This window comes from Chenopodium album, chromosome 8, assembly GCF_948465745.1.
Source record: "Chenopodium album chromosome 8, dcCheAlbu1.1, whole genome shotgun sequence".
In the NCBI taxonomy this organism is placed as follows: domain Eukaryota; kingdom Viridiplantae; phylum Streptophyta; class Magnoliopsida; order Caryophyllales; family Amaranthaceae; genus Chenopodium; species Chenopodium album.
Genome location: NC_137841.1, coordinates 64,653,787 through 64,668,717, shown reverse-complemented (window position 1 = coordinate 64,668,717; position 14,931 = coordinate 64,653,787). Strand labels below are relative to the sequence as shown.

General features: G+C 33.6%; 1 protein-coding gene across 1 annotated transcript; it reads right to left on the bottom strand.

Annotated features, from left to right (window-relative positions):
- Positions 1 to 9,563: 9,563 nt before the first annotated feature.
- Positions 9,564 to 11,090, bottom strand: LOC145643191 (F-box/FBD/LRR-repeat protein At5g22660-like). Its single transcript, XM_081694345.1, has one exon. The coding sequence runs from the start codon at positions 11,088 to 11,090 to the stop codon at positions 9,564 to 9,566; it is 1,527 nt and encodes a 508-aa protein (XP_081550471.1).
- Between the last annotated feature and the right edge of the window lie 3,841 nt (positions 11,091 to 14,931).

Sequence of the window (14,931 nt, the reverse complement as noted above, 5' to 3'; positions counted from 1 at the left end):
GGTTGCAGCCTTGCAGGTATTGACTACAAAATTCTTAATTACTTTTGGTTTATGCATAATTGCATATAGTTTGGTTTAGGCTTAACAATGTTTCTAGAAATGGTGGATATGTATTAGGGTATTGTAGCCTTGCAATATAATGTATTGGTCTTTAACTCTTCTCTATCAAGTTTATATGTTAAATTCAAGTTATTGTACTTTTTTTATGGCTAAGCCTATGGTAATTTTATATTTATTAATGCATTATCCAAATGATTAGTAGTAATTATTCGGTAGAGTTTATAAAAAAGGGAAGCATTTTGCCTCCTGTCTTTTGGTTATGAAAATCATAGATATACATATATTTTTTTTCCTAGTAAAACTAAGCTAACAAAGTGTGTTCATGTTCAATCTTCAAGTTGCTCTTTGCTATATGTTTTGGTCTAAAGTCGGTGGCAGTTTTAAAATTTTGGAAAGAAAATGAGGAGCATGTCAAGTGCAAAATCTTTTCCAGAAATCACATGATGGTTTTGAGTCTTTTGACTCTTCAATTCTCGTTATATTTTCTGATTTGGAACATTTGTTGAAATTTTAGATTTGCTATGAAAGACTTAAGGGGAAGAAGGAAGGGGAGCAGGGAAAGAGTGAGTTGATCGAGAATAAGTGTGTGTAACAGAAAAATTTTGGCGGGGGCGTAGGGGAACTCCTTGTAGCATCAGAAACTCTAATGACTATGCAGACACATATCCAACTGATGATGGGATGGAACTCATGGAAGTGTAAAATCCCAGTCCTATTTCTCATTGCTACAACTAGTTGTTCTTTGTTCTTAACTTAACTCAGATTCTGCAGTTATTTATTTATTGGAAAATTTGTTCAAAAGGACCACTTAAGTGGCCTCTTTTGTTCAAAAGGACCTATTAACTATTAAGCCAAAAGTTGTTCAAAAGGACCAAATAACACATTTTGGGTTGTTGAGTGGGACCAAGTACTATTTTCAGGCTAGTCAACGCCGGACTCCGGCGTTGACCGTCACGTGCCTTGCACATGACTCTTTAAGTTGGGTAAAAAAAAAAAAAAAAAAAAAATTTACCCAGAAATCCCAATTACCCCCCCCTTTGATCCCATTTCTTCTTCTTTCTCACTCCTCGAACCTTACTGTTCATGGCATGAACTTTGCTCTGCCATTGTTGGTGAGATCAGAGCAGCACTTTAATAGGCTCATAAAGGTAAGGTCTTTTTGTTCTTCTCACTAATGATACAAGTGCACAAAATACAAGTAAAATAAGAAGTTGACGATTGTTAATGTCAGCTTGTTAGCTACTGCTAGATTCACACCCAAACTCTTCATCCTCTCATGCTCTTCACTTAGCCTCTTCTTCTCTTGTTCCATGCAAGCTACTCTTGCCTTGAGCAAACTCATATCAGAAGATAACCTTTGTTTCTCACTCACCAGCATATTAGTCACATCTTTTTGCCACTCCAACATGTCTTCATCAATCCATTCGAAGAAGTCGCAACCCTTTGCCCGGTTTCAAAGTTGTAAAATTTACAGCTTCTAAATCGTCTTCCAGGGTTGTCATGGGTCCAAGATGTCCTTTGCGCCAATGGAATCCCACAATTGCACTTAGTTCTCTTCATTTTGCTCAGATTCAATTTGCTTCAAATCCAATTTTGAAGAAAACACAAAAACGAACCACAACAACCCAAGATACCCAAAAAATCGAGAAATTCAAAACAAATTCAAAGCCTACCTTGTGCGAATTGTACTCAATTTAACTCAGGATGATTTTGATATGAGAAAGAGTGCGCAATTGGATCCGATCAAGCCATGAACAGTTAGCTTAGAGGGGAGAGAAAGAAGAAGAAATGGGATTAAAGGGGGGTAATTGGGATTTCTGGGTGGAATGAGGGGAATTTTTTTTTTAACCCAACTTAAAGAGTCACGTGCAAGCCACGTGACGGTCAACACCGGAGTCCGGCGTTGACTAGCCTGAAAATAGTAGTTGGTCCCACTCAACAACCCAAAATGTGTTATTTGGTCCTTTTGAACAACTTTTGGCTTAATAGGTCCTTTTGAACAAAAGAGGTCACTTAAGTGGTCCTTTTGAAGAGGAATTTTAAAGGGAGGAATGTTAGGCATTTAGAAATGCATAACAAAGGGTATTCATGTAATTATATATATGTACAAACGAATAAATATTCTGATATCATTGGATGATCAAACGGTACCATTGAATATACAGTGATACTATATGTGCACATAATGGTATTATATATGCATCAGTTGTACTAAATTTATGCGTAAATAGTACCACTGAGGATTCAATGGTACTATATAAACTTTCAGTGAAACAATCAGCATGTGGTCCCCCATCACGTGATACAATATGACCAAAAAATAGGTGTGGTCCACCTACATGCCTCTCTCTTCCTATCTATCTCTTCTTTTCTCTCTCTATCATGTGTTTTTATAATATTTTAATCAATGTTATGCATTAGTAAATGCATAACTTTCCTCCATTTCTAGTTCCTCCCTTTTGAACAAAAGAGGCCACTTAAGTGGTCCTTTTGAACAAATTTTCCTTTTTTATTTTTTCCTCTTTTTGGGAAGCATGTATAGTTGTATACATTCAGTACAAATTAGAATAACTGCAATTATTGTGGGATTCATTTTTTTGGGAGACCATCCTTTCCTCTCGAAAGAGGGGAGTTGTATTGTGGTTTCTCTGACTTGCATTACAATCTATCATATTTTGGCTGATTAATTCTCTTGCTCTGCTTGAATCACTCTGTTTTCTGTACTAATCTCTAGCACCCTTATACATATGAATTTTAGTAACCTGATGCACTTTATTTCTAGGGTATTATTGGAAAAATATGCATGATGTAGTTTGGAATTTGAAGTTATATCATACAGGTTCTACCATACTGTTATTTTGATATCTTATCACTTACAGACTGCATAAGTAGTTCTAGATCAGTAAAAAGAGAGACCTTAAGTTGCTTGGTTAAGTGATTTCTGGACCTATAATGTCATTGTTTTAGTGACCTTCGGACCTGTAATGTAAATCAGTTGGGCTGGCAGTGTGTGGTGAAGTAATAGACTAATTTGAGTTAGCTGGTGGTGGAGCTCCTGTCTGACTAAATTACTAGAATGTCCTTGTTTATGAAGTCTCAAATTGGCTAGAGTCAACTTGATTTGAAGCTCCTGGTTTGCTTGAATAATTGAGTCTCCTGAAGAAGTTCAGGTATTGGTTGATTAAATCAATCTGCAGAAAGAGCATTATTTGCAGTTGACTTCAATAGATCCTCCCTCATATTCAGGAAGGTGGATGATTAAGCTGAGAAGAACCTATGCCGATTGCTACCAGCATCAGGTGAATCTTTGGAAAAGCTTTAGACATTTGGAACTAAAACATACTTGCATCAGTATGTTGCCTACTTGCCTCATACGGTTTGTTTCAGTGGCCGAGAATTGAGGATTTGCGTTTTCATCTGCCTAATTTGAAAAAACTTATCATAGATTATCTTGATGATATCCCTCTTTGGTTGGAGTCTTGGAGACTCTAATTAGGTCTTCCCCAGTTTTAGAACTTTTGGATTTATTCTTCATTCTAGGTTCATATTCGGATTTGTCTTGTACTGTTGTGAATATAATTGCTCCCAATTTGAAGTCATTGTCTATAGATATGGAAATTTCGCACCAGGAATTGCCACAGCGCACTAGAGTATCTATTGATGCACCCAAATTGGTGAACCTCTGAATTGAGGATTGCAACTCAATTTATTACTTTCTCCGGAATCCAATTACATTAGTCAAATCTTGTATTAACGCTAATGCATGGCAAGACGATGAGGAGAGCGAAAATTATATGTGCCAGATGATCAAGTTTGTTAGAGGAATGTCTAGTGTTACCCACCTTGTGCTGAACCCAGATAATATTCAGATCAATATATTCAGAAATCGTAATCCTGTGAATCTGCCAATCTTTTACAATCTAACTCGTCTTGAAACAAATTTCTTTAAAGATTTGATGTCTTCACTACATTGCTTTCCCAACTTAGAGCATCTTGACGCGTGTTTATCTGTATGGTGGTTTGATGATCCTATGCCGGATTGGTGTGCACCGGATTCTATTCCAGGTAGTTTGGTAAGTATGCTCAAGACTATAAAATTAAGGGAACTAAACTGCAAGGATTATGACCTCAAGCCTCTGGCATACATTCTGAGTAAAGCAATTGTTTTGGAAAAGCTACTCGTACAATTTTATGCAGCATCAAATTTACGTGAAGAAGCATACTTAGTGTCGAAGGAATGTGAGTTCTGTAGGTCATTGTTGATGCTTCCAAGATGCTCATCTACTTGTGACGGTTGTGAGGTTATGGTTTATGGTAGGTATGTATGTATGGGTAGCAGGTATTGACTACAAAATTCTTAATTTTTTTGTTGTTCAATATCAGATATATAAGTTGATTAAAGTCTTATTTGTACTCTGTATCTCTAAGAGAAATAATAATAATAATAATAATAATAATAATAATAATAATAATAATAATAATAATAATAATAATAATAATAATAATAATAATAATAATAATGAAGAGTTTTGAACATTTAGTGAATTCGATCCTTGCAGCTTTGTAATTTTATTATGATAATTTAAGTGATTGCCTGATTTCCATCTGTTTGTATATATATGCTTGTAATTAATTAGAAAGCGTGTGCAAATTTTTAGATAATTGCTGCTTTGATACACTGATACTGAGGGGATTTTGTTTTTCGTGTGATTGAAAAGGGCTAAACCATTATTGATGAATCAAGCTTAATACGAAATACTATCTAACATGTAAGTCCTTTTTAATGTGACTTTACTGTGTGATATGCTGGTTTTTTTTTTTTTTTTTTTTTTTTTTTTTTTTTTTTTTTTTTTTGGAAAGAGTGTGATATGCTGCTTTGTGCATTTGATTTTGGGGAATTTGAGAATTTCGGATTCAGTTTTCTTGGTAAAGTGTAAAGAAACCTTAAATTGTCTAGAAATCCATCTAATTGTAACAAGTACTCCAGTGTTTAGCGTTCTTCTGGTTTCTTACATTCCTCACACTTAAATAGATACTTTGCTCCAAACTAACCAAGAAAGACTTTCATTGCAATCAAACATATAACACATACAGATAATTAATGCGTCGAGGACAAATGTTGGCTGACCTGTTTTCCTAACTTTCATCCAAAATACTTCAGTGTCACAATATATGGCATAGGATAGGCTATTTTGCAGCATGAACAATGAACATCAAATTCAATTTTTGTAACATTAAGTAAGCGTTACTGCGTTAGTCCCCAGTAAAATTGTCATCCTCGAATATTATACGGAGCACTCTATCAAATAGGCTTTTTATTGTTCTATAAGTTGCCTGTGAACTCTAACTACTCTCAGCTACTTGTAAGAGTAGACTAATGACAAAGGCACACGACCCTCTGAAATCAGATGACTGCTAGTCTGCTACTGTTTTCATCCTTCAGTCAATAGTGCAATTAAATAGAAAGAATTAGAATTTTTATAATCAAGTAGAAGTGAACATATAGAGCATTGGATAAACCAAAAGACCAATACATTGCAACACAATACGCCTTGAAAAATCCAGCATTTCAAGAGGCATGGTTTAGGCATCTTGAAGTTTTCTTCTCTGTACACCATAATATAATATGACTCTGGTACACCATAATAATATTTTTCTCTGTTTGGAACTTTGGATATTAAAGTTGATCCCTTCACACCATTATCATCAAAAGTTATAAGCGGTGCGGAGGAATATGACTCGTTTATACCATATGGTGAATCATTGTGCTTAACAAACTGGAAAGTTTGAGCAGTTTTTTTGGAAAGATGTAATACATTTCCAAAATTCCACAAGGAATTTCACAAAAGATTATGATCATATGTTGTCATTACCATTTTCTTAGTTTCTGGCCATATTGGTTTGTAAGAACGCACAGAAAACAAAAGGTGAGTGTAGAATTATGAATGAATTGAGCACCGATAGCAAGTAACTAACTTTAGCAGTCTAAACAGAATGGGAATTCAGAGGAACTTTAGCTTAGCCAAATTACTACATGTTGGAGAACCCAATTTCACCTCTATATAGTTATTTTTATACAATACAAACTCATTATACTAAGAAGAGACGCGGCAAGCAGTACAGTTCCTCACTTTGAACCTTTTCCTATGCTTTTCTTTTGTGATTCATATCATTATATACATTAGAGTCTAATAGTCTATCATGATTCATGTCATTAAAGCCGATCAATTGGATACCCATCATGATTCATACAACCAGCACCAATTTTTCTTGGAGATATGGCTGAACCATCTTAATACCAATAATTCAACAAACTCCTATCTCAAAAAACCATGTTGCCATTCTTTTTAGCTTCCATACATAAGCTTTCAGCGGAATAAACTCAAATCTTACACAGATATATTAATTCAAGTACATTGTATACATTAATGAATAGAAATTAGTGATTAGGGCTTAGATATATAGCAACGGATATATAAACTCAGCAAATTGAGGTAAACAACTTGCTCACTAGAAGATTCCAGATCTTGTTCACTTTGGGTTGCATTCATTGAATGGAATTTTAAATGCAATACTTCTAGCGTCATTTTACTTCCAGCAGCTCCTTAAACACATGACACAAAGATTTATGCAAATTCACCAAGGCTCACCCTATGATCTTGGTCAGTCCTTAAGTCCTAAACTGTGACAAATATTATCCTAAATATAATATCTATCTTCTGAAAGGAAAAAAAAGGAAGAGGAACAGAGAGACTTCCAAAGAGATATAGAAAGGTTATTGCATTCATTTCAAAAGAAGATCCGGTCCCATAATATCGCAGCAAAGTCATTTAGATTATTAGTGGCTTGGTAAAACCAGAGAAACACTCAATGTAGATTGTAGAGTCAAGAAAGTTAAATCACTTTAAGCCAGCTACAATTGCTCAGGCAATTGAATATGCCACACTGCAAGAACAGTCATTGAGCTGCTGCTCAAAACTATAAATTTTACTAGCAAAATTTGCCTGGGTCTAAATTGAACCATAGTTATCCTTCACTGCCTAGTTCAAAACCACCCTTGCTACCCACTCAGTTTAAACCTAATTCTTTTTCCTCGACTAAACATCATAAAATTCAAGAAATTGTAGGCATATTCCAGCTCATGTTAGGCAAGAAAAGATTGCCAAGGGATGATTCTATTAATGTGACCAGCCTTACTCAAGAGAGCATAAGTGTCAGTTCAAGGAGCTTCGGCTTTTTTGTTGTAATTCCTGGTTCTTGGGAAAAAGAGTGTGAAGTAGAGATGGACTCAAAATCAGAAAAGTGATTGGAACCTCAAATTTCAGTGAGTGCTCTGGCTGGTAACCAATCTTTTCAAACTATGAGAGTAAAGGGTGTAGTAAATGGAAAAGACTTGCATATCTTGATTGATTCGGGTAGCACTCATAATTTGTGGATATGAATGTAGCTGATAAATTGGATCAGATTCCATTTCAAGCTATTTATGTAGCATATGGTAACGGACAATGAGAGATTCAAGGGCACAAGTTTGAAGCTAATGTTCTGCTAATTTCCTGTATGGTGCTTAGCTTAGAATACAATGGTTGAGGTTATTAGGGTCTATCTATTGGGATATTCAGAAACTGAGAATGGAGTTCAGTTTGCAGAGCAATCTGAAGGGTGTGCCATCTAAGAAGTCGTCTGTAGTTGAGGGTAATTCAGCAGTAAAAATGTTAGATTCTGCAGGGCAGCTTTGCCACATGCAAGTGACTGATGCAAATTGCAAAGCAATTTAATATGATCAGGATAAATCTAAGGCACCAGAATTTTCAGAGTTAAAGCAGCAGTAATATGGTTTTTGCTGAGCCAACTCTAGCAAGGGGAGTGTTTGACCACTCAATACCCAGGTAGTACACAAGTGAACATAAGGCAATACAGATATCCTAGCAACTTTTCTATATTTCTTGAAGAAGGGAAAAAAAAAATAGAAAAGTTGGCCAAAAGAGAGGGAAACCCATCCCTCTCTTAGTCTCGTTCCTTTTTACATCCCCGTGTTCCCCCGTGTGGCAGCCCAAAAACATCCGGGTCAAAATATGGCTTTCAAATTAAGTTCTGAATTAGTGAATGCTGCCAAAGGCATGGTGAAGACAAGATATACTTGGACAAAAAAAAAACGTATTCCAAAAGAAATAAACTTTGTTTTTGGTATGGATTTTTGTCAGTTAGACACACTCCTAACCGCCCATAGGAGCACTCACCAAAAAGGTGAATGAACAGTCGGGATAGCTCAAATGGGTAAGTTGCTAATCCCTAAAACAGGAGGAGGGGTAGCTGCCGATAACTTCTGGATGGATAGAGAAATGTTTAAATTTTTGTGATTCCCTAATGATGGTTCACAATCTTCACATCATACTTATGGCTATTTGTCAAGGTTTCAGAGTCTGAGAATATGGCACAGATGAATAATATTCCTAATTGTGCAGTACTGTGCTTTAGAGCATACCTGAAGATGTGTTGTATATACCTAACTTCTACACCTGCAATTTAGTTTCCACAAGGAAGTAGACTGAACATTTTTCTGAAGATGTGATGTATCATGGTCATATATGATGCATAGTACCTTCTTTTATTATACTACATTGTATATAACATACACATATAGCAAAATAAAAAAATAAAGTAAAAGAAGTCAAGTTTCACTTGCCAATTAGATGACTAGGGTAGTGCAAAAATCTGAGTTTGACTGTTTAAGCACAAAGAGAAGCTGCCTAAGGGCCTAACTATAGCAATTAAAACCAAAACGGAATATACAAGATTCCTAAACTCCCATTACCAGTTAATACAGATTATGCAATGTCTTCTCCTCAGAAATCTTCATGTAAAAAAAAAAAAATAAGAAAAAATCCCCACCCCACCTTTTCTTAGTAAATCTTTACTCCATATAAAATTTCAATATCTATACAGATAAGAATGTAGCTAGCAGTTTCTTACTTTGATCTTCTGCCTTACTTTTCTATTTAGTATTTAGTTATTTACAAATAGATCACCAGTTGCAAAGAACCCTGTTCCCATTAGTCAGCTGTACATGTTAATATACAGGGAAATGCTAGTCATAAACTGATAAAATTAGCTTAGAACAGGTTTGGAACTTAGGCTTCTTAATCTATCAATACACCAGTGAGCTTTTGGATTATTTCCTTACATTTATAGACATACTTCAGAGTTCATACTACATACACTAAGTTATTAATAAATGAAAGATTTACCATCCATAGCCATATATAGAGAAGTAAACGAACTTGAATACATAATATAAACTTTATAGGAAAGAGTAAAATGCATTGCAAGGCTACGACACCCTGATACATATCCAGCATTTCTAGAAACATTGTTATGCCTAAACCAAAATTACATGTAATTATGCATAAACCAAAAATCAATCAGAACTTAGTAGGCAGTAGTCATACCTGCAAAGTCTGCAACCCATCAGCTAGAATGTTGCATTGGAAAACAAGTTGCATATGTCAGTTATATTCACTCAAATATATTTGACATGATAGCAATCTGCCTTGTACGGCATTACCCGATGCAGTGACAGACCTACCAGAAACCACAACCTCACACGTCGAGGAGCTCCTTGGAAGCTTTAACAATGACCTACAAAACTGACATTCCTTCCACACTGCATATGCTTGCTCACGTTCATTTTTGACATGTGCCCCATACACTGTACGAAACTTTATGAGAAGCTTTTTCAAAACAATTGCATTACTCAAAATGTATGCCAGAGGCCTGAGTTCATCATCAATGCCCTTTAATCCCCTAATCTTTATAGACTTGAGCTTACTTACTAAGCAATCTGGAATAAAATCCGGTGCACACCATCTCCTTTGCTCCATTTTATCATCAATTAAACTTAAGTCGACTTCAATATGCTCTAAGTTGGGAAAACAATTTAAGGAGATTACCAAATCCTTAAGGCAATTTGTTTGAAGCCATGTTAAATTTGAAAATATCGGCAGATTCAGATAATTAAAATGTCTCAAAATATTGGTCCAACTCTCTAGCTTCAGCTCAAGTTTGCTAACACTAGACAATCCTCCAACAAACTTGGTCATCTGGCAAATATATTCTTTTCGTGGTCCAGATAATGCGCCGTAATCCTGCTCACCATCCTCTTCCAGCCCATCATACCCCCCATCATTTTCCAACTGAATACAGGCCTCGACTAATATAGATGGATTCTGGAGAAAGTAGTAGATTGAACTCCAATCTTGAATTTTGAGCTTTGCCAATTTGGGAGCATCAATATATACTCTAGTTTTCCGGGTATTGTTTAGCATACTTAAATTACTTATAGACAATGACTTCAAGTTAGAAGCAATTATATTCACAACATGACTAGACAAATCTAGATCAAAGACTAAATCCAAATGTTCCAAAAGCGAGGAAGACTTAATTAAAGTCTCCAAACAAAGAGGGAAATTATCAAGCTGGTCTAGGGTGAGCTTGTTCAAATTAGGGAGATTAACACACAAATCTTTAAATTTGGGAAATTCAAGCATACCCCGTAATGTCAAAGTTACCAAAGATTGGGAATTGAACAGAAAAGCGGGTAATGGAAAGGAAACATAATAGTCTGCATTTACACTGATATTTTCCACATTTCGGCTGCAAACTTCGCGGAACCATGAAGTTGTTTCTGATACACGAATTACAGGAGAATGGAAATCCTCTTCGAGAGTGAGACCAAAGTGGCGGAGTTTCCGACAAGTAAGCTGGCGTAGGATGTAGCTGATTTTGGATGTGGATTTTGATCGATTGTAAACTTTGAGATCAACGCAGGTGACGTCGGTCCAGAGGCGGCGCCAACGGTGGGATAAGACGGAGGTGGCGGCGGCAGAATCGAGTGAAAGGCGAGAAAGAATGTCGGTGAGAAGGGCGTCTGGAAGTGAACTCAACCTGTCTTCTTCTTCCTCAATTGATCTTATGGGTCGTTTACTGTTATAGTATTTCATGATTTTGCAATCACCTATTCTTAATTTCTCCATCACTCTCGCCCTTTATTGTCACTCTCTGTGATTTTTTTTTCCCCCTCTTTTGGTACCGAAGTTTATAGAAAAAGGCAAAGAAAGGAGACTGGTCCAATGACCAAAATTGTCCAAATCAAGTGGGCTGTGGGCATAAGAATATGTGTTTGATCATGGGCTAGGTCGGATCGGACCAAGGGTCTGTTCTCTTCCGTTGAAATTCAGTTTAGTTCAGCAATTAGTTTAAGGACCTTAAATAGGTGTAACAACGTAGCCCAAAAGCCTAATTACACACAACCCAATTAAAAAAAGCCCTAAAACTAAAAAACACGAAAAGTGCAATACACCCACCCACACCCAATAAATATAACATCATTTTCAAACTCAAAAATCTTCTTCTTCTATATGATTTTCACTCTCCTCTTTTTCACTTTCTCTCTCCTCTATTTCATTCTTTCACTAAAAAACTGCAAAAACTTCAATGGACATTAGGAAAAAGATGCAAAATCAAAAGGATCCTCCCCAAAAAGGCAATTTTATGTAAATTTCACTTAATTTTGTTTGAATTTATATGATTATTACTCAATTCTGTTTGAATATTGTTCGAAATTTATAATTGGAATTGTAAAAAAAAAATAGTGAAATCAAACAGATATTTTATGTTCACATTTCAAAATGCATATGTTTATATTTTGAATTCTTATGTTCATATTTTGAATCCGTTTGTAAACTTTCTGAAATGCTTATATTCACTTTCTAAATTCATAAGTTCATATTTTTTTATGTTCACCTTCTGAAATGCTTAATTATGTTCTTACACATTATAAAATGAACCAATGCATATGTTCATATTTTGAATTCATATGTTCATATTTTTAATACTTAGGAATTATGATGCATATGTTTCATAATCATATTATTTTTATTTCTTCAATTTTTTATGTTCATAATAAAATGTCTTATATTCATAATAATATTTTATATGTTCATAATGTAAATATTCATAGTAAATATTTGTTGTTCTCATTAAGTCTGTTTATGCATATCTTCTCTCTCTTAAATGCATATGATCATATTTTTTACGCATATGTTCACCTTTTAAATGGTTATATTCAGTTTAAGGAAACCAATGCTTACGTTCATATTTTGAATTGTTATGTTTACTTTCTGAAATGCATATGTTCACTTTCTGAAAAGCTAATGTTCACATTTAAGGGAACCTATGCATATGTTCATATTTTGCATGATTATGTTCATTGATAAAAAAAAATGCAGAAAATCAAATGAAATTCATACACAAATGAAATTGATCGAAGCTAAAATAAAAAAATAAAAAAAAATAAAAAATAAAAAAAATCAATTCATATGAATTCAAAAAATCAAATAAACAACCAATTCCATATTGTAAGTAACATATTCAATCGTTAAATCGAAAAAACGAGAAAAATAGAAAAAAAAAACAGAGGAAAAAGGAATTAAAGAAGGAAGGAGAAAAAATAGAGTATAATTTGTGAATTCAAAGATTCATATATACCTTAATCAATCGAAATCAAGGCACAAAATCGAAATTCACACAAAAATTTATACTTAATAACTACTTTCATGTTGTAAGAAACAAATTCAATCAAAAAAGTGTAAAAAAGGGGGGAAAATTAAAAAAAAAAAAACAGAGGAGAGAGAAAATAAAAAATGAAAGAGAAAAATAAAGGAGAAGAAACCTAATGTTCACTTTCTGAAAAGTTAATGTTCATATTGTGTTGTTGTTACACCTATTTCTAGGTGCATGAGTGTACACCTAAGAATATGTGTTCAGTTCAGCTCAGTTTAGTTTAGTTCAGTTCAGCTCTTAATTTATGTCTAATGATATTGCTAATGATATAAAGCCAAATTTCATTCTTTTAAGCTCTTATTACGACGAAGACGACGACGACAACACAACAACAACAACAACAACAACAACAACAACAACAACAACAACAACAACAATAATAATATTAACAATAATAATAATAATAATAATAATAATAATAATAATAATAATAATAATAATAATAATAATAATAATAATAATAATAATAATAATAATAATAATAATCAATAAGTAATAAATAATAATAATAATAATCATCAATAAATAATAATAATAATAATAACAATAATAATTGAAATAATAATACTAATAATAATAATCAATAAATAATAATAATAATCATCAATAAATAATAATAATAATAATAATAATAATAATAATAATAATAATAATAATAATAATAATAATAATAATAATAATAATAACAATAATAATAATAATAATAATAATAATAATAATAATAATAATAACAATAACAATAATAATAATACTAATACTACTAATAATAATCAATAAATAATAATAATAATAATAATAATAATAATAATAATAATAATAATCAATAATTAATAATAATAATAATAATAATATGTACATTTGTATATACACATATGTATAGTAATAAATAATCAATAAATAATCAAAGATCACTAATCTGTAGTTAAAAATCACTAATTAATAAGTTCAGTTCAATTCAGCTCAGTTCAGTTCAGTTCAGTTCAGTTCGATCAGTTTAGTTCAGTTCAGTTCACTTCAGTTCAGTTCATTTCAGTTCAACTGAGTTCAGTCAATCGGTACAGGCCCTAAGGCTAAAAAATCACATTTCGTACCTAAGCTTTAGGTCTGAACAGGTGCCGGTCACTGAGGGTTAAGTTAGGGCCGAATAAGGTGTGCTTAAGCATTTATTCTAAAGTAATTCAAGTTTTTAATTATTTGGGAATAATCCTAATTTTTGGGGTGCGTTCTACTTGCTTCTTTTGATCCTCATTAGGGCTATGCACATGTCAAAAATCGGTTTGGACTACACTGAGACTTGTTGGCTTGAAAGACCGAAATCTGAACTTTTTGAAAATCGAGGATAGGACCTTAAAAATTCCAATCTGGATTGGACCAAACTTGTTTTTACAAGTCCGGTCCAATTTTTTAGACTTTTTTTCACTAAGTCTTTTGTTATTTTCCCTTGAATATGATTACATGACATATTATGAGTAGCACTTTATATAAGCCTAGAAAGAAGGCCATTTTTGGCCTAATCTCTTCAGCTTAATTTCAATTCAGTTCAGTTCATAGTTTTCTTCTCTCATAAAAATTCACTTTAATTCAGTTAAGTTCAGCTTAGTTTAGTAAATCAGAACAGACCCTAAGTTAAGAAATTGCAAGTCAACGATACATTTGATACTTCCTCCGTTCTTAAATACTTGCTCTATTTCTCCATGCACGGAGTTTTAGGAGAAATTGGAAAAGGTATTAAAATATGTAGGTGGTGGGATAGTTGAGAAAATAGAAAATTATAAAAAAACAAAAGTAGTGGAAAAATAAAAGGAGAGAGGGTATTAAGTTGGGTCCGCTAAGTGTGAGAAATGAATTAAATATTGTAAAAGCTTTTCAAAAAAGGAAATAGAACAAGTATTTAAAAACGGCTAAAAAAAGAAAGTGGAGCAAGTATTTAAAAACGGAGGGACTAGATTTTACTCGTTCTATTTAAGTACCTCAACTTAACATATTACAAAAGTTCGCCCAAATAGAAAATAAGGAAAATTTTTAAATTACCACCCAAAAATATAACCATTTTCGAACTAACCACCAAAAAAAAATTTAATTTAAATTACCACCCATTAAAATAAATAATTGCTCAGATTACCACCCATTTTGAAAATCCTGTGGGTTTCTGACAAGTGGGCCCTACTTTAGTTATTTTCCTTCTTATTTCTCCTCCCTTCTGTTCATCATCTTCTCCTCCTGGCTCCTACTCCACCTCTTCCGCCATTAAAG

Bases quoted from the DNA above. Each gene is read 5' to 3' on its own strand.
- LOC145643191 (XM_081694345.1), bottom strand. From the start codon at position 11,090: ATGGAGAAATTAAGAATAGGTGATTGCAAAATCATGAAATACTATAAC.